At 56.3% G+C, this 14,015-nt stretch overlaps 1 protein-coding gene across 2 annotated transcripts in view; it reads right to left on the reverse strand.

The window, feature by feature from the left end:
* Window positions 1-11,914: 11,914 nt before the first annotated feature.
* Window positions 11,915-14,015, reverse strand: part of CENPM (centromere protein M) — a 10,094-nt gene continuing 7,993 nt past the window's right edge. For both annotated transcript variants that reach the window (XM_017894116.1, XM_017894117.1), the window contains exon 6: window positions 11,915-12,375. In XM_017894116.1, the coding sequence (XP_017749605.1) occupies window positions 12,235-12,375 (141 nt within the window). In that variant the 3' untranslated portion in view covers window positions 11,915-12,234. The remainder of the gene's footprint in view (window positions 12,376-14,015) is intronic.

A 14,015-nucleotide genomic window follows, 5' to 3' on the forward strand; every position in this document is an offset into this window, starting at 1 on the left:
TTTTTGAGGCGGAGTCTTGCTCTGTCGCCCAGGCTGGAGTGCAATGGCCGGATCTCAGCTCACTGCAAGCTCCGCCTCCCAGGTTCACACCATTCTCCTGCCTCAGCCTCCTGCGCAGCTGGGACTACAGGCGCCCGCCACCATGCCCGGCTAATTTTTTTGCATTTTTTAGTAGAGACGGGGTTTCACCGTGTTAGCCAGGATGGTCTCAATCTGCTGATCTCGTGATCCGCCCGTCTCGGCCTCCCAAAGTGCTGGGATTACAGGCTTGAGCCACCGCGCCCGGCCTAATTTTTGTATTTTTAACAGAGACAGGGTTTCACCATTTGGCCAGGCTGGTCTCGAACTCCTGACCTCAGGTGATCCACCCTCCTCGGCCTTCCAAAGTGCTGGGATTACAGATGTGAGCCACAGTGCCCAGCCTGACATCAGACACTTGTACTAGGGCCAAGTAGCATGTGGGTCTGCCCCAAGGGAATCTCACACTTGTGCTGATGGGGAAAGATAGCCTTGCAGCAAGGGTACCAGCTCATGTCATCCTGGAAGGTGGGCTAGAAGGCTTCATGGAGGGGGTAATGGTGAAGTGTTTGCCAGATGGAGTGGGGTCTAGGGAACAGATGGGGGTGAAGGCCAAAGGGGAGCAAATGCTTGGAGGCCCAAACAGGAAATCCAGGGAGTGCTGGGACCAAAGGGCTGGACTGGGGCCTTATCTAGCACATTAGGGAGCTTGGACTGTGGCTGGGGGACACGAGGGAGCCACTGGGGCTTTGTGCAGGGAGCGCCCAGGAAGATCTGCCTATGAGCAAGGAACCTGTGACTGCAGTGGAGGGAAGCCTGCCCACACTGGCTCCTTTTCTCCAGGGCTGTGTGTCCTCTCCTGCTACCTCTGTGTCTCACTGCGGGTCTCTCCTTTCTATCTCTGCTCCCCAGTGTTTGGGGTCCCCAACTGTCTGTCACCCATGTCTCAGACTGAGTCTCAGAAGCACACACAAGCCCCCTCAGCCCTCCTGGTCACATGCTACCCCCTCCCCAGGGCCAGGGCTGGAGGGGCCTCTGGGAGCTCAGGGCTCAGCAGGGAGCATGGGGTTAAATGCCATGCGTGCCACCCAGACCCCTAAGCACTCAGGGCTGAGGGAGCACAGTGAGAGGAGAAACTCAGGGGCTGGGGAGGGGAGCTTGAGGGCAGAGGGAGACCCTGAGCAGCAGCGAGGGGTAAGCAAACACTCCACGCAGAGGGCAGCAGGGGCTAAGACTTGGAGAGATGAAGGGGGAGCCTGAGCTGCTCTGGGGGCAGGCATGGCCACTGCCACAGGGGATGCTGGGATGGAGGGAGCACCTGGGTTGCAGATGGGCAGGGCACCAGGCCCTGGGCAGTGCAGAACCTGGGGGTGTCTGGGTAGGGGAGAGATTCTGAGCTACAACTCTAAGGGACCCTCTCTCTGGCACTGTGGCCCACATCCAGGACCGGTGGCCCAGGGCAGGGGATGATGCAGCGGCTGGCCATGGAGTGAGGGGAACAAGGCTGGCCCCCAGGTTTCCAGCTTGGGAGACCCTGAAAGTTCACAAAGAACCCCAGTCAGCCAGCCCTGACTGGTGGGCACTGGCCCACCCTCTCTATCCCCTGCACATGGGCCAGCAGCTCCCAGGCAGGAAGGTGTGGGCGGAGGGGAGCTGCAAAGGAGAAGTGGGGCTGGGGGCAGGTGTGGGTGAGAGTGGGTGTATGGTGATGTGGGCGTGGGGGCAGGTGTGGGTGAGAGTGGGTGTACTGTACGGGGATGGGGGACAGGAGCCTGGAGGGGAGCCAGGGCAGGGAAGGCTTCTCTGTGGGGCAGAGGAGTGGGGACAGAGCCAGAAGACTGAGCCATAACCCTGCCACCCACACGCACATCCATCCCTGCTGGTGCTGCCGTTACCCATTAGTGAGGGCTGCAGAGACCTGAGTACCAGGCGGCTCATTTAGCCCTTGTGTCAGCCATGTTGGCAGGCTGAGGCTTGTGGGAACCCAGGAACAGGGAACCTGTCCCTGGAGAGGGTGGCTCAGTGAGGCCAGAGTCGGGAGAATTTACAGGAGTTAGGAGGAGGGGGCCGGCCTGCCCCAGGTCTGCGTTTCACAGCGGAAGCGCTGGCTACTCTGACCCCCAGCAGAGACTGGAGGAGGCTGCTCTCAAGGCCAGAGAGACGGGGAGGGCTAGAACGCACTGTCAGAGTTCCAGGGTCCCTCACCTTGGCCAGAGAGAGAGGCCAACTGCTAAAAGCAGCAGACGCAAATGAGACACCCACTCATGTGACACAGATGTTTGCTGGGCGCTCCCTATGTGCTGGGCCAGGTGCCGGGACAAAAGGCCTGCAGGATTCGTGTCTGTGTTGTGTGCAGGTGCCTGGCCTCACATGAACCTTTCCACTTGGGCCTGCTAAATGGGGTGGGGGGCTGCAGCAGGCCCTGTGTCGCTGCTTGGATGACAAAACAGTTAAGAGGAATTCACAGACCAATGTGGGGAATTAGTTTACTCCCCAATGTATTCTTTTTTCCCCCATAGCTTTTTTTTTTTCTTTTGAGATGGAGTCTGGCTCTGTCACCCAGGCTGGAGTGCAGTGGCGTGATCTTGGCTCACTGCAGCCTCTGCCTCCTGCGTTCAAGCCATTCTCCTGCTTCAGCCTCCCGAGTAGCTGGGATTACAGGCATGCACCACCATGCCTGGCTAATTTTTTTTGTATTTTTAGTAGAAATGGGGTTTCATCATGCTAGCCAGGCTGGTCTTGAACTCCTGACCTCAAGTGACCCATCCACCTTGGCCTACCAAAGTGCTGGGTTTTCAGGCATCAGCCACCACACCTGGTATCTTTTCTTTTTTTTTGAGACAGAGTTTCATTCTTGTCGCCCAGGCTAGATGCAGTGGTGCGATCTCGGCTCACTGCAACATCCAACTCCCAGGTTCAAGCAATTCTCCTGCCTCAGCCTCCTGAGTACGTGGGATTACAGGCACCTGCCACCATGCCTGGCTAATTTTTTGTATTTTTAGTAGAGTTGGGGTTTCGCCATGTTGGGGAGACTGGTCTCGAACTCCTGATCTCAGTTGATCTGCCAACTTTGGCCTCCCAAAGTGCTGGGATTACAGGCATGAGCCACCACCCCTGGCCTAATTTCTTTATTCGAGTCTTTTTTTTTTTTTTTTTTTTGTTTGAGATGTAGTCTTGCTCTGTTGCCAGGCTGGAGTGCAATGGCTCGATCTCGGCTCACTGCAACCTCCACCTCCCGGGTTCAAGCGATTCTTGTGCCTCAGCCACCTGAGTAGCTGGGACAACAGGCACATGCCACCACGCCCGGCTAATTTTTGCATTTTAGTAGAGACAGGGCTTCACCATCTCTACTGGTGATCATCTCTATTGGCCAGGCTGGTCTCGAACTCCTGGTCTCAAGCAACCTGTGTGCCTCAGCCTCCCAAAGTGCTGGGATTACAGGAATGAGCCACCGCGCCCGGCCACCATACTCTACTTTTAATTCACTGTATACTCTTTTTTAAAAAGATAATTTGGGGCCGGGCGCGGTGGCTCAAGCCTATAATCCCAGCACTTTGGGAGTCCGAGACGGGCGGATCAAGAGGTCAGGAGATCGAGACCATCCTGGCTAACACGGTGAAACCCCATCTCTACTAAAAAAAAAAATACAAAAAAACTAGCCGGGCGATGGTGGCAGGCCGCCTCCAGTCCGCAGGCTCACATTGGCGAGGCTGAGAGGCAGGAGCAATGCGGCGTAAACCCGGGAGGCGCACGGAGCTTGCAGTGAGGCTGAGATCCGCACTGCGCACTCCAGCCTGGGCCACAGAGCGAGACTCCATCTCAAAAAAAAAAAAAAGATAATTTGGGCCTGGTGTGGCGGCTCATGCCTGTAATCCCAACACTTTGGGAGACTGAGGTGGGTGGATCACCAGAAGTCAGGAGTTTGAGACCAGCCTGGTCAACATGGTGAAACCTTGTCTCTCCAAGAAATTAAAAAAAAAAAAAAAGAAAAAAAAAATTAGCCGGGTGTTGTAAGGGGCGCCTGTAATCCCAGCTACTGGGGAGGCTGAGGCAGGAAGAATTGTTTGAACCCAGAAGGCAGAGGTTACAGTGAGCTGATGTTGCGCCACTGCACTCCAGCCTGGCTGACAGAGCGAGACCCCATCTCAGAAAAAATAAATAAAATAACAAGATAGTTTGGGGTCTTTGGAGAGAAGGGGGTTTCTGTCGATTTTTGTGTCCCCAGTTCTCCTGCGAACACCCTCACAAAGGGTCTGATGCAAGTACTATTAGGACATTTTCCAGATGAGAAAACAGAGGCTCTGAGGGGCAAGGGCCTTCTCGAGATGAGCCAGCAGGTGGGAGGGGCCTACAGGGGATCTGAGTCCACCTGACTGTGAAGCGTGGCGTGGGCCCTGCATGCTTCGGGGACAGGGTTGGGGAATGTGAGGGCACTCTGGGGATGGGACAAGCACAGTGTCACGGGGAGCAGTCCTTGGGGACAGAGAGGCCCAGCCCCCCAGATCTGGATGTGAAACTGCTCTGGGGCCTGGGATGCACTCTGTACTTCAAAATCAGTTTTCGTTATAATTATGCAGTAGTACCTAAACATGTGCTCAGGAAAAAGCTGCAAACAATACAGAAGTCTATGAGTGACAAAGGGCGTTTCCCCACGGTCCCCAGAGGGAGCCTCTGTTTTCCCTTGGGAGCCTTTCTTCACTGCCTCGTCCTGTGCCTTTGCCCCCTTGTGTAGGTGTATACAGAAACAGCTTTTCCCGTGTTCCAGGAATGGGGTCAGCCGTGGAGATGGCTCTGCTGGCTGGGTTGGGCCTGCAGGGCTTCGAGTCAGCTCTCTGGGCTCCATCTTGTCTCATGACACCACCAGGACCACCCCTTGTGGTTATTTCCTTTCCCTTCTCCTGTATTTAAAAGCCCCCACAAACAAGGACAATGCTACCAAGTACCTCTTGCTGGGGACAGGGGAAAGGATGCAGTGTCATGAGCCTCGGTTTATTGGGAGAGGGGCAGGAGTGGCCAGGGAATCAGTACAAAGTCCTGGTGAGGCCAGAGCAGTGTGACCCAGAGGCAGAGCCCTGGGAGTCCCCTGGTCCCGTTCCTCCCTGAACCCATACCAGGGGAGCGCAGGTCATGCCCTTCCATGATGCAGTCACCGATCCTTGCCTGGGTCTTCATGGGCTGGAGATGCCTCTCCTCCAGCCCCCCATTCCATGCACAAGTGCACACACACACACACACACACGCGCGCGCGTGCTCCTGCACTGTGGGCAGGAGTCTGGCCAGGGCACCCCAGCCACTCTCAGCATGGGCCCGGGATAGAGGACATGGGCCCTCCATGTGAGACTAGAGAGCAGACTACAGCCCCTTAGCCACAAAGAGCGGAGCCCCCACCTCTTGGGGGCCAGGTTTGTGAAGTGGAGGGAGGCTGTAAGGCCAGGGTGGGCAGGGGGGAGAGGAGCAGGGGGCCCCCAGGACCAACCTCCCAGGCCTTATTCAGGGTACCACACAGGAAGACCTTTGTGAACGCACAGGCTGAGTCCTGTGCAGATGCCTCCCTGTCACTCGCCACTCACTCACTTAGCACCTACCAGGCACCAGGAGCTGTTTTGGGTTCTGGGGAAATAGCAGGGAAGCAGAAAGGAAAGCCAAACGGGACACAACATAGTGGGTGGGGAGGTAAGGAGTGCTGGGGAGAAAAAGTCAGAAGGGCGGGGTGCTCGAGGGTTATGGGTGCAATTTCAAACAGGGCAGTCAGAGAAGGCCTGGGGGATGGCGACCTCAGAACAGAGGACAGGGTGGAGCGATCCCCAAGGATGTCTGGGGCAGGGAAGCAGACAAGGCCCAGTGACCAGGAAAAGGGCGGTGCACAAAGCATCTCCCTACCCAGCTGGCTCTTCCCGCAGCCCTGTGTGGGGCTGGCACGACTGGTCCACTTTACAAAGAGGGAAAGCAGGCTAGAGAGCAAAGGGGCCGCCAGGCAGCCCCTGAGCCTGCCACACTCCACACACCAGTGTGTCCTCTCAGCGGCAGGGAGAGGGGATGGGGGTGAGGCCCAGGGGTCTGTGTCCTCACAGGGAGGCCGGCCAAGCATACTGGAGGAGGAGGGCTGGGAGGTCCCTTGGGCCTGGCCAGCTCGCAGGGGCTCCAAGCACAGCTGGCATCCCCTTTGATGGAAGAGGGCGGTCCAGGGAAGGCTGCCTCCTGTGCAGGTCTGGGGCTCTGGGAAGTACCTACCCACTCTCCCCCCGGAGCTGCCCTCAGCAGCCCCCGGTCCACAGCACCATACTCAGGTGGGACCCGCAGACTTAGGGTACATGACCTGGCAGCCCACCCCACTGTCTCCCTCAGCCCCCAAGTATGAGACTTTCTGTCACAGAGACTCTGCCTGTGTCCTTCTGGCCCCAGGGGACACTAGAGGGAAGGGGCTAATCCAACAGAACCTTCCAGAAAAGGTCCCTTTGTGCTCCAGCCCTGCCAGCAGGCCTGGCCCAGCACCCCTGGTGTGTGTGGGTTGGGGGACAACTGTAACAGGGCCTTGTCTCAAGAACCCCCCGGCTCTCCTCGCCCACCAGCCTGCCAGCCTGCACTGAGCCACTGTCTGTGGAGGGTGAAAGGGCTGGCAGGGAGTCAGGCTCTTCAGTTTCTCTCCGAGCCTCACAAGACCTGAAATGGGGGGCAGGCAGAGAGGCTTGGAGAGGGAAGTGGGCTGCCCCAAGTCACACTGCAGATCGGCCACAGACCCCAAGTCGATGGGACCCAGAGGCTGGGCCTGTTCCCACTGCACCACTTCCCCTCTGCAGCTGGGCTGCTCCTGCCTCTGCTCACCAGGGGTGCAGGAGACACGGGGCCCAGGCTGCAGAGCCCCTCCTTGCTAGGAAGGTCCTGCCTCCTTGGCAGGGATGGGAACACCATCAGATTGGGGCCAGGACACTCAGGCCTGGACCACTGGCCATGGAGAATGTGAACTCTCCGGGGTCCCAAGGACTTCTCATAGTCAGGTGGACTGAGGGGGACAAATGAGTGCGTGACCCCGTGTAAGCTCTACTCCTCTAAGAGTGGGGCCCAAACACCACCTTCCGTTTGGCTTATAGGAGCATGGATGAGGCAGCTTCCAAGCCCAGCTGAAGAGGCGCCACCTCCAGGAGCCTCAGCCCCCCACTGCCAGCCTGTAGGCTGGGAATTCTTGTAGGGGGTTCTTGCCTGCCTTCAACAACGTCCTCCAATGTGATCACGTCATGACCATGGCCACCCTGAGACATTTGACATTTGTTTAAAGCTTTATGTTCAAAATAATGGGCTTGAGGCCAGGAGTTTGAGACCAGCCTGGGCACCATAGCAAGACCCCATCTCTAAATAAATACATAAAATAGTGGCGTCTTCATTGCCAGTCCTCAACCAGCTAGGAAGAAAGGCATCAGTTAACCTGGCGGCATGCTACAGCTGACGAACTGAGGCTTGCCGAGGGTGAGTGACCTGCCTGAGGTCACCCCACCAAGCAAGCAGCCAAGCCCAGCCTCTCCCATCTCCCTCCACCTCACCTCAGTACCAAGCACCAATTCCGGCACGCACTGATCTTCCATTACTTCCCTCAGCCAAACTGTCTCCTGGACAATGTCACTGGGTCTCCAGATGGCACGAAGCAACCCCACTCTCTGGCCACCCATCCCCCGCCTTCCAGGGACAGCAGGTCTGAGGGCACCTGCCTGCCATTTAAGTGTGGCTCAGCTCTGCTGTGAGGCAGGGGCAGGCCAGCCCCCAACTCTAGAGGGGAGGCCTCTTGGTTCCAGGGCCCCTGCCAAGCTCGGCTGGGAGCTGGCGGCAGTGACAGCATTGTGTTCCCCAGTGCTTGGAAGGTTCCCAGACCCTTGGCTGGAGAATGCAATGCCACTTCTCTTGTTAAATGGTACCAGGTGGCAAGGAAAATGTGGCACAGGGACCTGAGAGAGGGGCCCCATGCAGGCCTGGGGGGAGGGGTGTGGGGGAAGGCCTCTCCTCCTGGTCACCAGCAAAAAGTGACATCCCAGAAGAGCAGGCAGGCTGCGTCCACACTGCATTCCTCCCCTGCTTGGACCCCATTCCACCCGCCCCGCAGACCTACTCTATCCTGAAAAGACACCCTTTCTGGACAAGGACAGAAGGGCCAAAGACAAGGTCACTCTCTGGGAAAGGCTGGGCTTCCGGGCCTCTGCTGCTGCTGCCCATCCCTTCAGGGACCAATGTGATGGTTCACCTCTAGCCCCTTCCTTCTGCCCTGGGGCCACCCCTCCTCCAGCACAGAGGCTGGCTTCCCCAACCAAGTGCCCGAGGGGCTTCTTGCTGCCGGGGGAAGGCCTACTTCACTCTGCTCCCACGCTAAGGGCCTCTGCCCTTGGCCTATCCTGCCACCCCCTGCCCTCTAACAATGCTCAGTGTTCTAGTGGTCTCATCCCGAGGCAGGAACCATGGCTTGCAGACTGCTGCTTTCTGGGGTACACGGGCTGTCTCCACCTTCTGTATTCCAGCTCAGGGCTTGCCCAGTGGAGATGCCCAAACCCCCCTTTTTTTTTTGAGATGGAGTCTGTCACCCAGACTGGAGTGCAGTGATGCAATTTCAGCTCACTGCAACCTCTGCCTCCTGGGTTCAAGTGATTCTCCTGCCTCAATCTCCCAAGTAGCTGGGACTATAGGCACATGACACCAAGCCCAGCTAATTTTGTATTTTTAGTAGAGGCAGGGTTTCACTGTGTTGCTCAGGCTGGTCTCGAACTCCTGACCTCAAGTGATCTGCCCACCTCGGCCTCCCAAAGTGCTGGGATTACAGGTGTGAGCCACTGCGCCTGGCCTTCAAACCTTTATTCAAGGATTAGGCACACAGAAAAACCGGAGAGAAGCAGAGGACTGGGGCTGGCTCTGCTGCCAGTTAGCTGTGTGACTGTGACACACCTCCCATGACAACGGTCTGTTTCATGAACTGTGAACTGGGGAAACATCATCTACCTCCCAGGTCTGCTGTGTGAGAAGAGCTCTGTGAAGCGTGACGTGCCCTGCAAATGTCAGGTGACGTGTGGGGCCTCGACCGGAATCTACGTGGCTGAGGTCCTCGGCAGAGCCCAAGGGACTGCCAGGAAGTCAGGCAGGTGTCTACAAACCCTTACTGAGCACTAGGGGTGGGGCCCGAGCTAAGTTCCAGGAGGAACCTACAGAAAGGGGCAGACAGGGCCACATCCCCCTGACACCTATGAGTTAGAAGGTGGCCCACCCCTCGGTGAAGGGCATGGGCCCACCTGCAATGGTGACATCAAAGCAGAGAGGTCTTAGGCCAGCCGCAGTAACTCACGCCTATAATCCCAGCACTTTGGGAGGCCAAGGCTAGCGGATCATGTGAGGTTGGGAATTTGAGACCAGCCTGACCAATATGGTGAAACGCCACCTCTACTAAAAATACAAAAATCAGCTGGGCATGGTGGTGCGCACATGTAATCCCAGCACTCTGGGAGGCTGAGGCGGGCAGATCACCTGAGGTCGGGAGTTCAAGACCAGCCTGGCCAACATGGTGAAACCAGTCTCTACTAAAAATACAAAAATTAGTCGGGTTTGGTGGCAGGCGCCTGTAATCCCAGCTGCTCTGGAGGCTGAGGCAGGAGAATTGCTTGAACCAGGGAGCAGAGGTTGCAGTGAGCCGAGATCGCGCCACTGCACTCTAGCCTGGGTGACAGAGCGAGACTCCACCCCCACCAACCAAAAAAAAAAAAAAAAAAAAAAAAAAATGCAGAGAGGCCCCAAGGTGCTGGTACGGTGCTGCCCAGGATTTCAACTGGGGTCCATCCTGAGGCCTGAGGCTGGTGGGTACTCCCTGGCACACACAGGGTGAATGTGGGGAGGGCATTGTCATGTTCCAAGGGAGTCAGGACCTGGCTCTCTTCCTGAAGTTTCTCCCTCCAGATATCCCCTTCACCCACAAGCTCCCACGTGCCAAGCCCGCTCTGTGCAGTGGCAGGAGCTTTGACCTGGCTATGGGATTTCTAGAGTTCAGTTCTGATGCCTCTACAATCTCCAATTAGACCCAAGGGAGAAGGAAAGCAACCGTCGCTGCACAATCTCTCGCCATCAACCCCAAAACGAGACCTCCAGCCAGCTTCTCTTACTTTTTGCAAAGTTCTGATAGTGGTGTAATTCCTAATTTGCACCAGTTTTTGAACTCTGCTGTGTGATTTCTTCTTTGGAGACAGTCTCCCTCTGTTGCACGGGCTAGAGTGCAGTGGCGCGATCTTGGCTCACTGCAACCTCTGCTTCCCGGGTTCAAGCAATTTTCCCGCCCCAGTCTCTTAAGTAGCTGGGACTACAGGCACAGGCTGCCACGCCCGGCTAATTTTTTGTATTTTAGTGGAGATAGGGTTTCACCGTGTTGCCCAGGCTAGTCACGAACTCCTGAGCTCAGGCAATCCGCCCCCCTCGGCTTCCCATGTGATTTCAAATAGTTACTGTTCACTGAGTGCCTACCTAGCAAGGTGCAAGGCATTAACACGTTATGAACACAGCAACCTATACACAGGCGTGGGGGGGGTCACACGGTCCCAGGCATGTCCCCCATCATCTCATTCAATCCTCACAATGTGACAAGGTGAGCAGAACATCTCCTTTCACATCTGAGGAAACAAGCTCCAAGAGGCAACAACCACGTTCTATGACAGCAGGGCCAGGACGCGGAGTCTGATCGGCTTCCTGAGTTCAAGCTCCCCTTACCCCGCCCCACTTTTTTCTTTTTTTTTTTTTGAGATGGAGCCCCACTCAGCCGCCCAGGCTGGAGTACAGTGGCGCGATCTCAGCTCACTGCAAGCTCCGCCTCCCGGGTTCCCGCCATTCTCCTGCCTTAGCCTGCCAAGTAGCTGGGACTACAGGCGCCCGCCACCACACCTGGCTAATTTTTTTTTTTTTTGTATTTTTAGTAGAGATGGGGTTTCACCGTGTTTGCCAGGATGGTCTTGATCTCCTGACCTCCTGATCTGCCTGCCTCAGCATCCCAAAGTGCTAGGATTACAGGCGTGAGCTACTGCACCCAGCCTTTTTTTTTTGACAGTCTCACTCTGTCGCCCAGGCTGGAGTGCAGTGGCACAATCTAGGCTCACTGCAAGCTACGCCTCCCAGGTTCACACCATTCTCCTGTCTCAGCCTCCTAAGAAGCTAGGACTACAGGTGCCCGCCACCACGCCCGGCTAATTTTTTTGTACTTTTAGTAGAGACAGTTTCACCGTGTTAGCCAGGATGGTCTCGATCTCCTGACCTCATGATCTGCCCCCGCCTCTGCCTCCCAAAGTGCTAGGATTACAGGTGTGAACCACCGCGCCCAGACTTTTTTTTTTTTTTGAGACAGAGTCTCGCTCTGTTGCCCAGGCAGTGGCCTGATCTCAGCTCAACACAACCTCCGCCTTCCAGGTTCAAGTGATTCTGCTTCAGCCTCCCGAGTAGCTGGGACTACAGGTCCGTGTCACCATGCCCGGCTGATTTTTGTATTTTTAGTAGAAACAGGGTTTCACTATGTTAGCCAGGCTGGTCTCACATTTTTTTTTTTTTTTGAGGTGGACTCTCATTCTGTTGTCCAGGCTGGAGTGCAGTGGTGCAATCTCAGCTCACTGCAACCTCTGCCTCCCGGGTTCAAGTGATTCTCCTGCCTCAGCCTCCTGAGTAGCTGGGACTACAGGCACCCACCACCATGTCCGGCTAATTTTTGTATTTTTGTAGAGACGGGGTTTCACCATGTTGGCCAGGCTGGTCTCAAATTCCTGACCTCAAGTGATCCACCCGCCTTGGCCTCCCAAAGTGTTGGTATTACAGGCGTGAGCCTCTGCACCCGGCCCACCCTGCCCTACTCTTTAATTGTTCTGAGTCAGTTTCCTTACCTATAAAGTGGTGAATGAGACCAGTGATTTTTAAACTTTTTTTAGCCACAGACCTTTTGTTCAAAGGAAATCTTAAATGGAGATGTAACACGCCAGCTGCTTAAAGATACAAGGCTCTGCAAGAGTGAGTGTGGGAGTGGGAGGGGGCTGGAGTCCCACCAGCTGGGTCCCCTCGCTGATTCTGCCCAGCTCTCCCTGCTGGAGCACAGGTGCTGCAGGGAACCTTCCCAACCACTGGAGGTGAGCCTGGGCCTGTCAAGCCCTGACTGGACATCCTCAACAGAGAATGTTTATGGAGTCAGCACGAAGCTATGGGGAGGGGCAGCCCAGGGGCCAGTCGCCCTCATAGGTCCTCCAGGGAGGGGCCCTCAGAGCTTCTCAGCAGGGACAGCAGGTTCAGAGCTGAGACACCAGGCACGTGGCCAGCACAGATCTGCAGCACGCGCACCAGGCGCTGCGCCATGGTGGCCCGAAAGCCTTCCACCTGGGGGGAGAGCAGAGAACAGCAGTGAGACAGAATGCAGTGGCTGGCCCTGCTCCCTTACTCAGAGCAGCTGCAGGGCCTGCCAGAGCAGGGCTGGGTGGGGGCGGGACTCAGGGGTAGCTCAGGTCACCACTGCCCATCACAGCCATGCCCTCATTCATGCCACACCTCAGAGTAACTTCCAACTGCCTCAGCTTGCCCAAACCTTCAGACAACCTCCAGAGACATCCAGAGCCTGACCTCCTGCTCAAGAGGAAATGAAGGCTTAGCAAGGCTGGCTAGGTAGAGCAAAACTGTCTAGGATCACCCAGCTAGTAACTCCAGAGCTGAGCTCTGAACCAGGGCTGCCTCCAATCAATGCCCGGGCAGCTCGGGCCCCAGAGGCTCAAGACCAGGGAGCAGAAGATACTCACAGGGATGGGACGAAGGGAGGGAGAACGGGTGGCCCTCACCACAGATAAGGTGCCATCAAAAACGAATGGGCCCGGGGGAGCTGTGAGGCCAGAGAGGAACAAGACTGCTCCATGCCCGGGCACAGATGCTCTAGACATGTCCGCTGGAAGAACACGATGCTGGCCAGTGTCTTCCTCTGGCCGACATGTGGCCTCAGAAGCATCTCACCTTCTGTTTCCTCTCTAGCTGGGGGCAGGTTGGGGTGTCACCACCCACCCAAAGTAGAGACCAGGGCACCCTCAACTTCCCTGCTCTTACTCCCACCGCTTGCTACCATGACCTCCTTGGTATGAGACCCAGCGGCAGCTTCTCAGTCCTCACCGCACTGGCGCTATTGACAGAGTCCACCACAGCTGTTTACTCCCTCCTTGAAACGCTTTTTCTGCCTGGTCCCAGGCCCCCACACTCACCCAGGGTTCCGCTCCCAGGGAGATGCAGGGCGGCTCCCGAGCTCGGTCCTTGGATCTCTTCTCCCACACTCAGTCCCCAGTGATCTCATCCAGCTCTGTGGCTTTAAAACCACCTACTTGCTAATAACACCCAAATTACACCTCCAGGTCTTCCCTCTGAATGTCACACATGTATGCAGCTGTTTACTTGATTTCTCCACCTAGGTGGCTAATAGACCCCTTAATCTTTGCATGCCAAAAGTAGAGCCCCTGAAGCCCCCAAAACCTGCTCCTCCTGCAGGCTTCCTTATCTCAGCCAAAGACAACTCCATCCTTCCAGTCAGCTGGCAAAACCTTCAGAGTCAGGGAGGGCACTTCTTTCTCTCATGCCTCACATTCTGGCCACAGAACAGTTGGCTGGCTCCATCCTGGAAGGAGCCAGTGTCATAGACCATCCCACCATCCTTTTTCCTGGCCAGCACTGAGTCCACACTTAACTCCCCTAGAAAGAGCCTCCAGGCTGGGCGCGGTGGCTCACGCCTGTAATCCCAGCACTTTGGGAGGCCGAGGCGGGCGGATCACGAGGTCAGGAGTTTGAGACCAGCCTGGCCAACATGGTGAAATCCCATCTCTGCTAAAATACAAAATTAGCCGGGCATGGTGGCAGGCGCCTGTAATCCCAGCTACTCGAGAGGCTGAGACAGAAGAATCACTTGAACCCCAGAAGCGGAGGTTGCAGTGAGCCAAGATCGCACCATTGTACTCCATCCTGGGTGACAGAGCGAAAGTCTGTCTCAA

This window comes from Rhinopithecus bieti, unplaced genomic scaffold (genome assembly GCF_001698545.2).
Source record: "Rhinopithecus bieti isolate Rb0 unplaced genomic scaffold, ASM169854v2 scaffold_25304, whole genome shotgun sequence".
Lineage (NCBI taxonomy): Eukaryota > Metazoa > Chordata > Mammalia > Primates > Cercopithecidae > Rhinopithecus > Rhinopithecus bieti.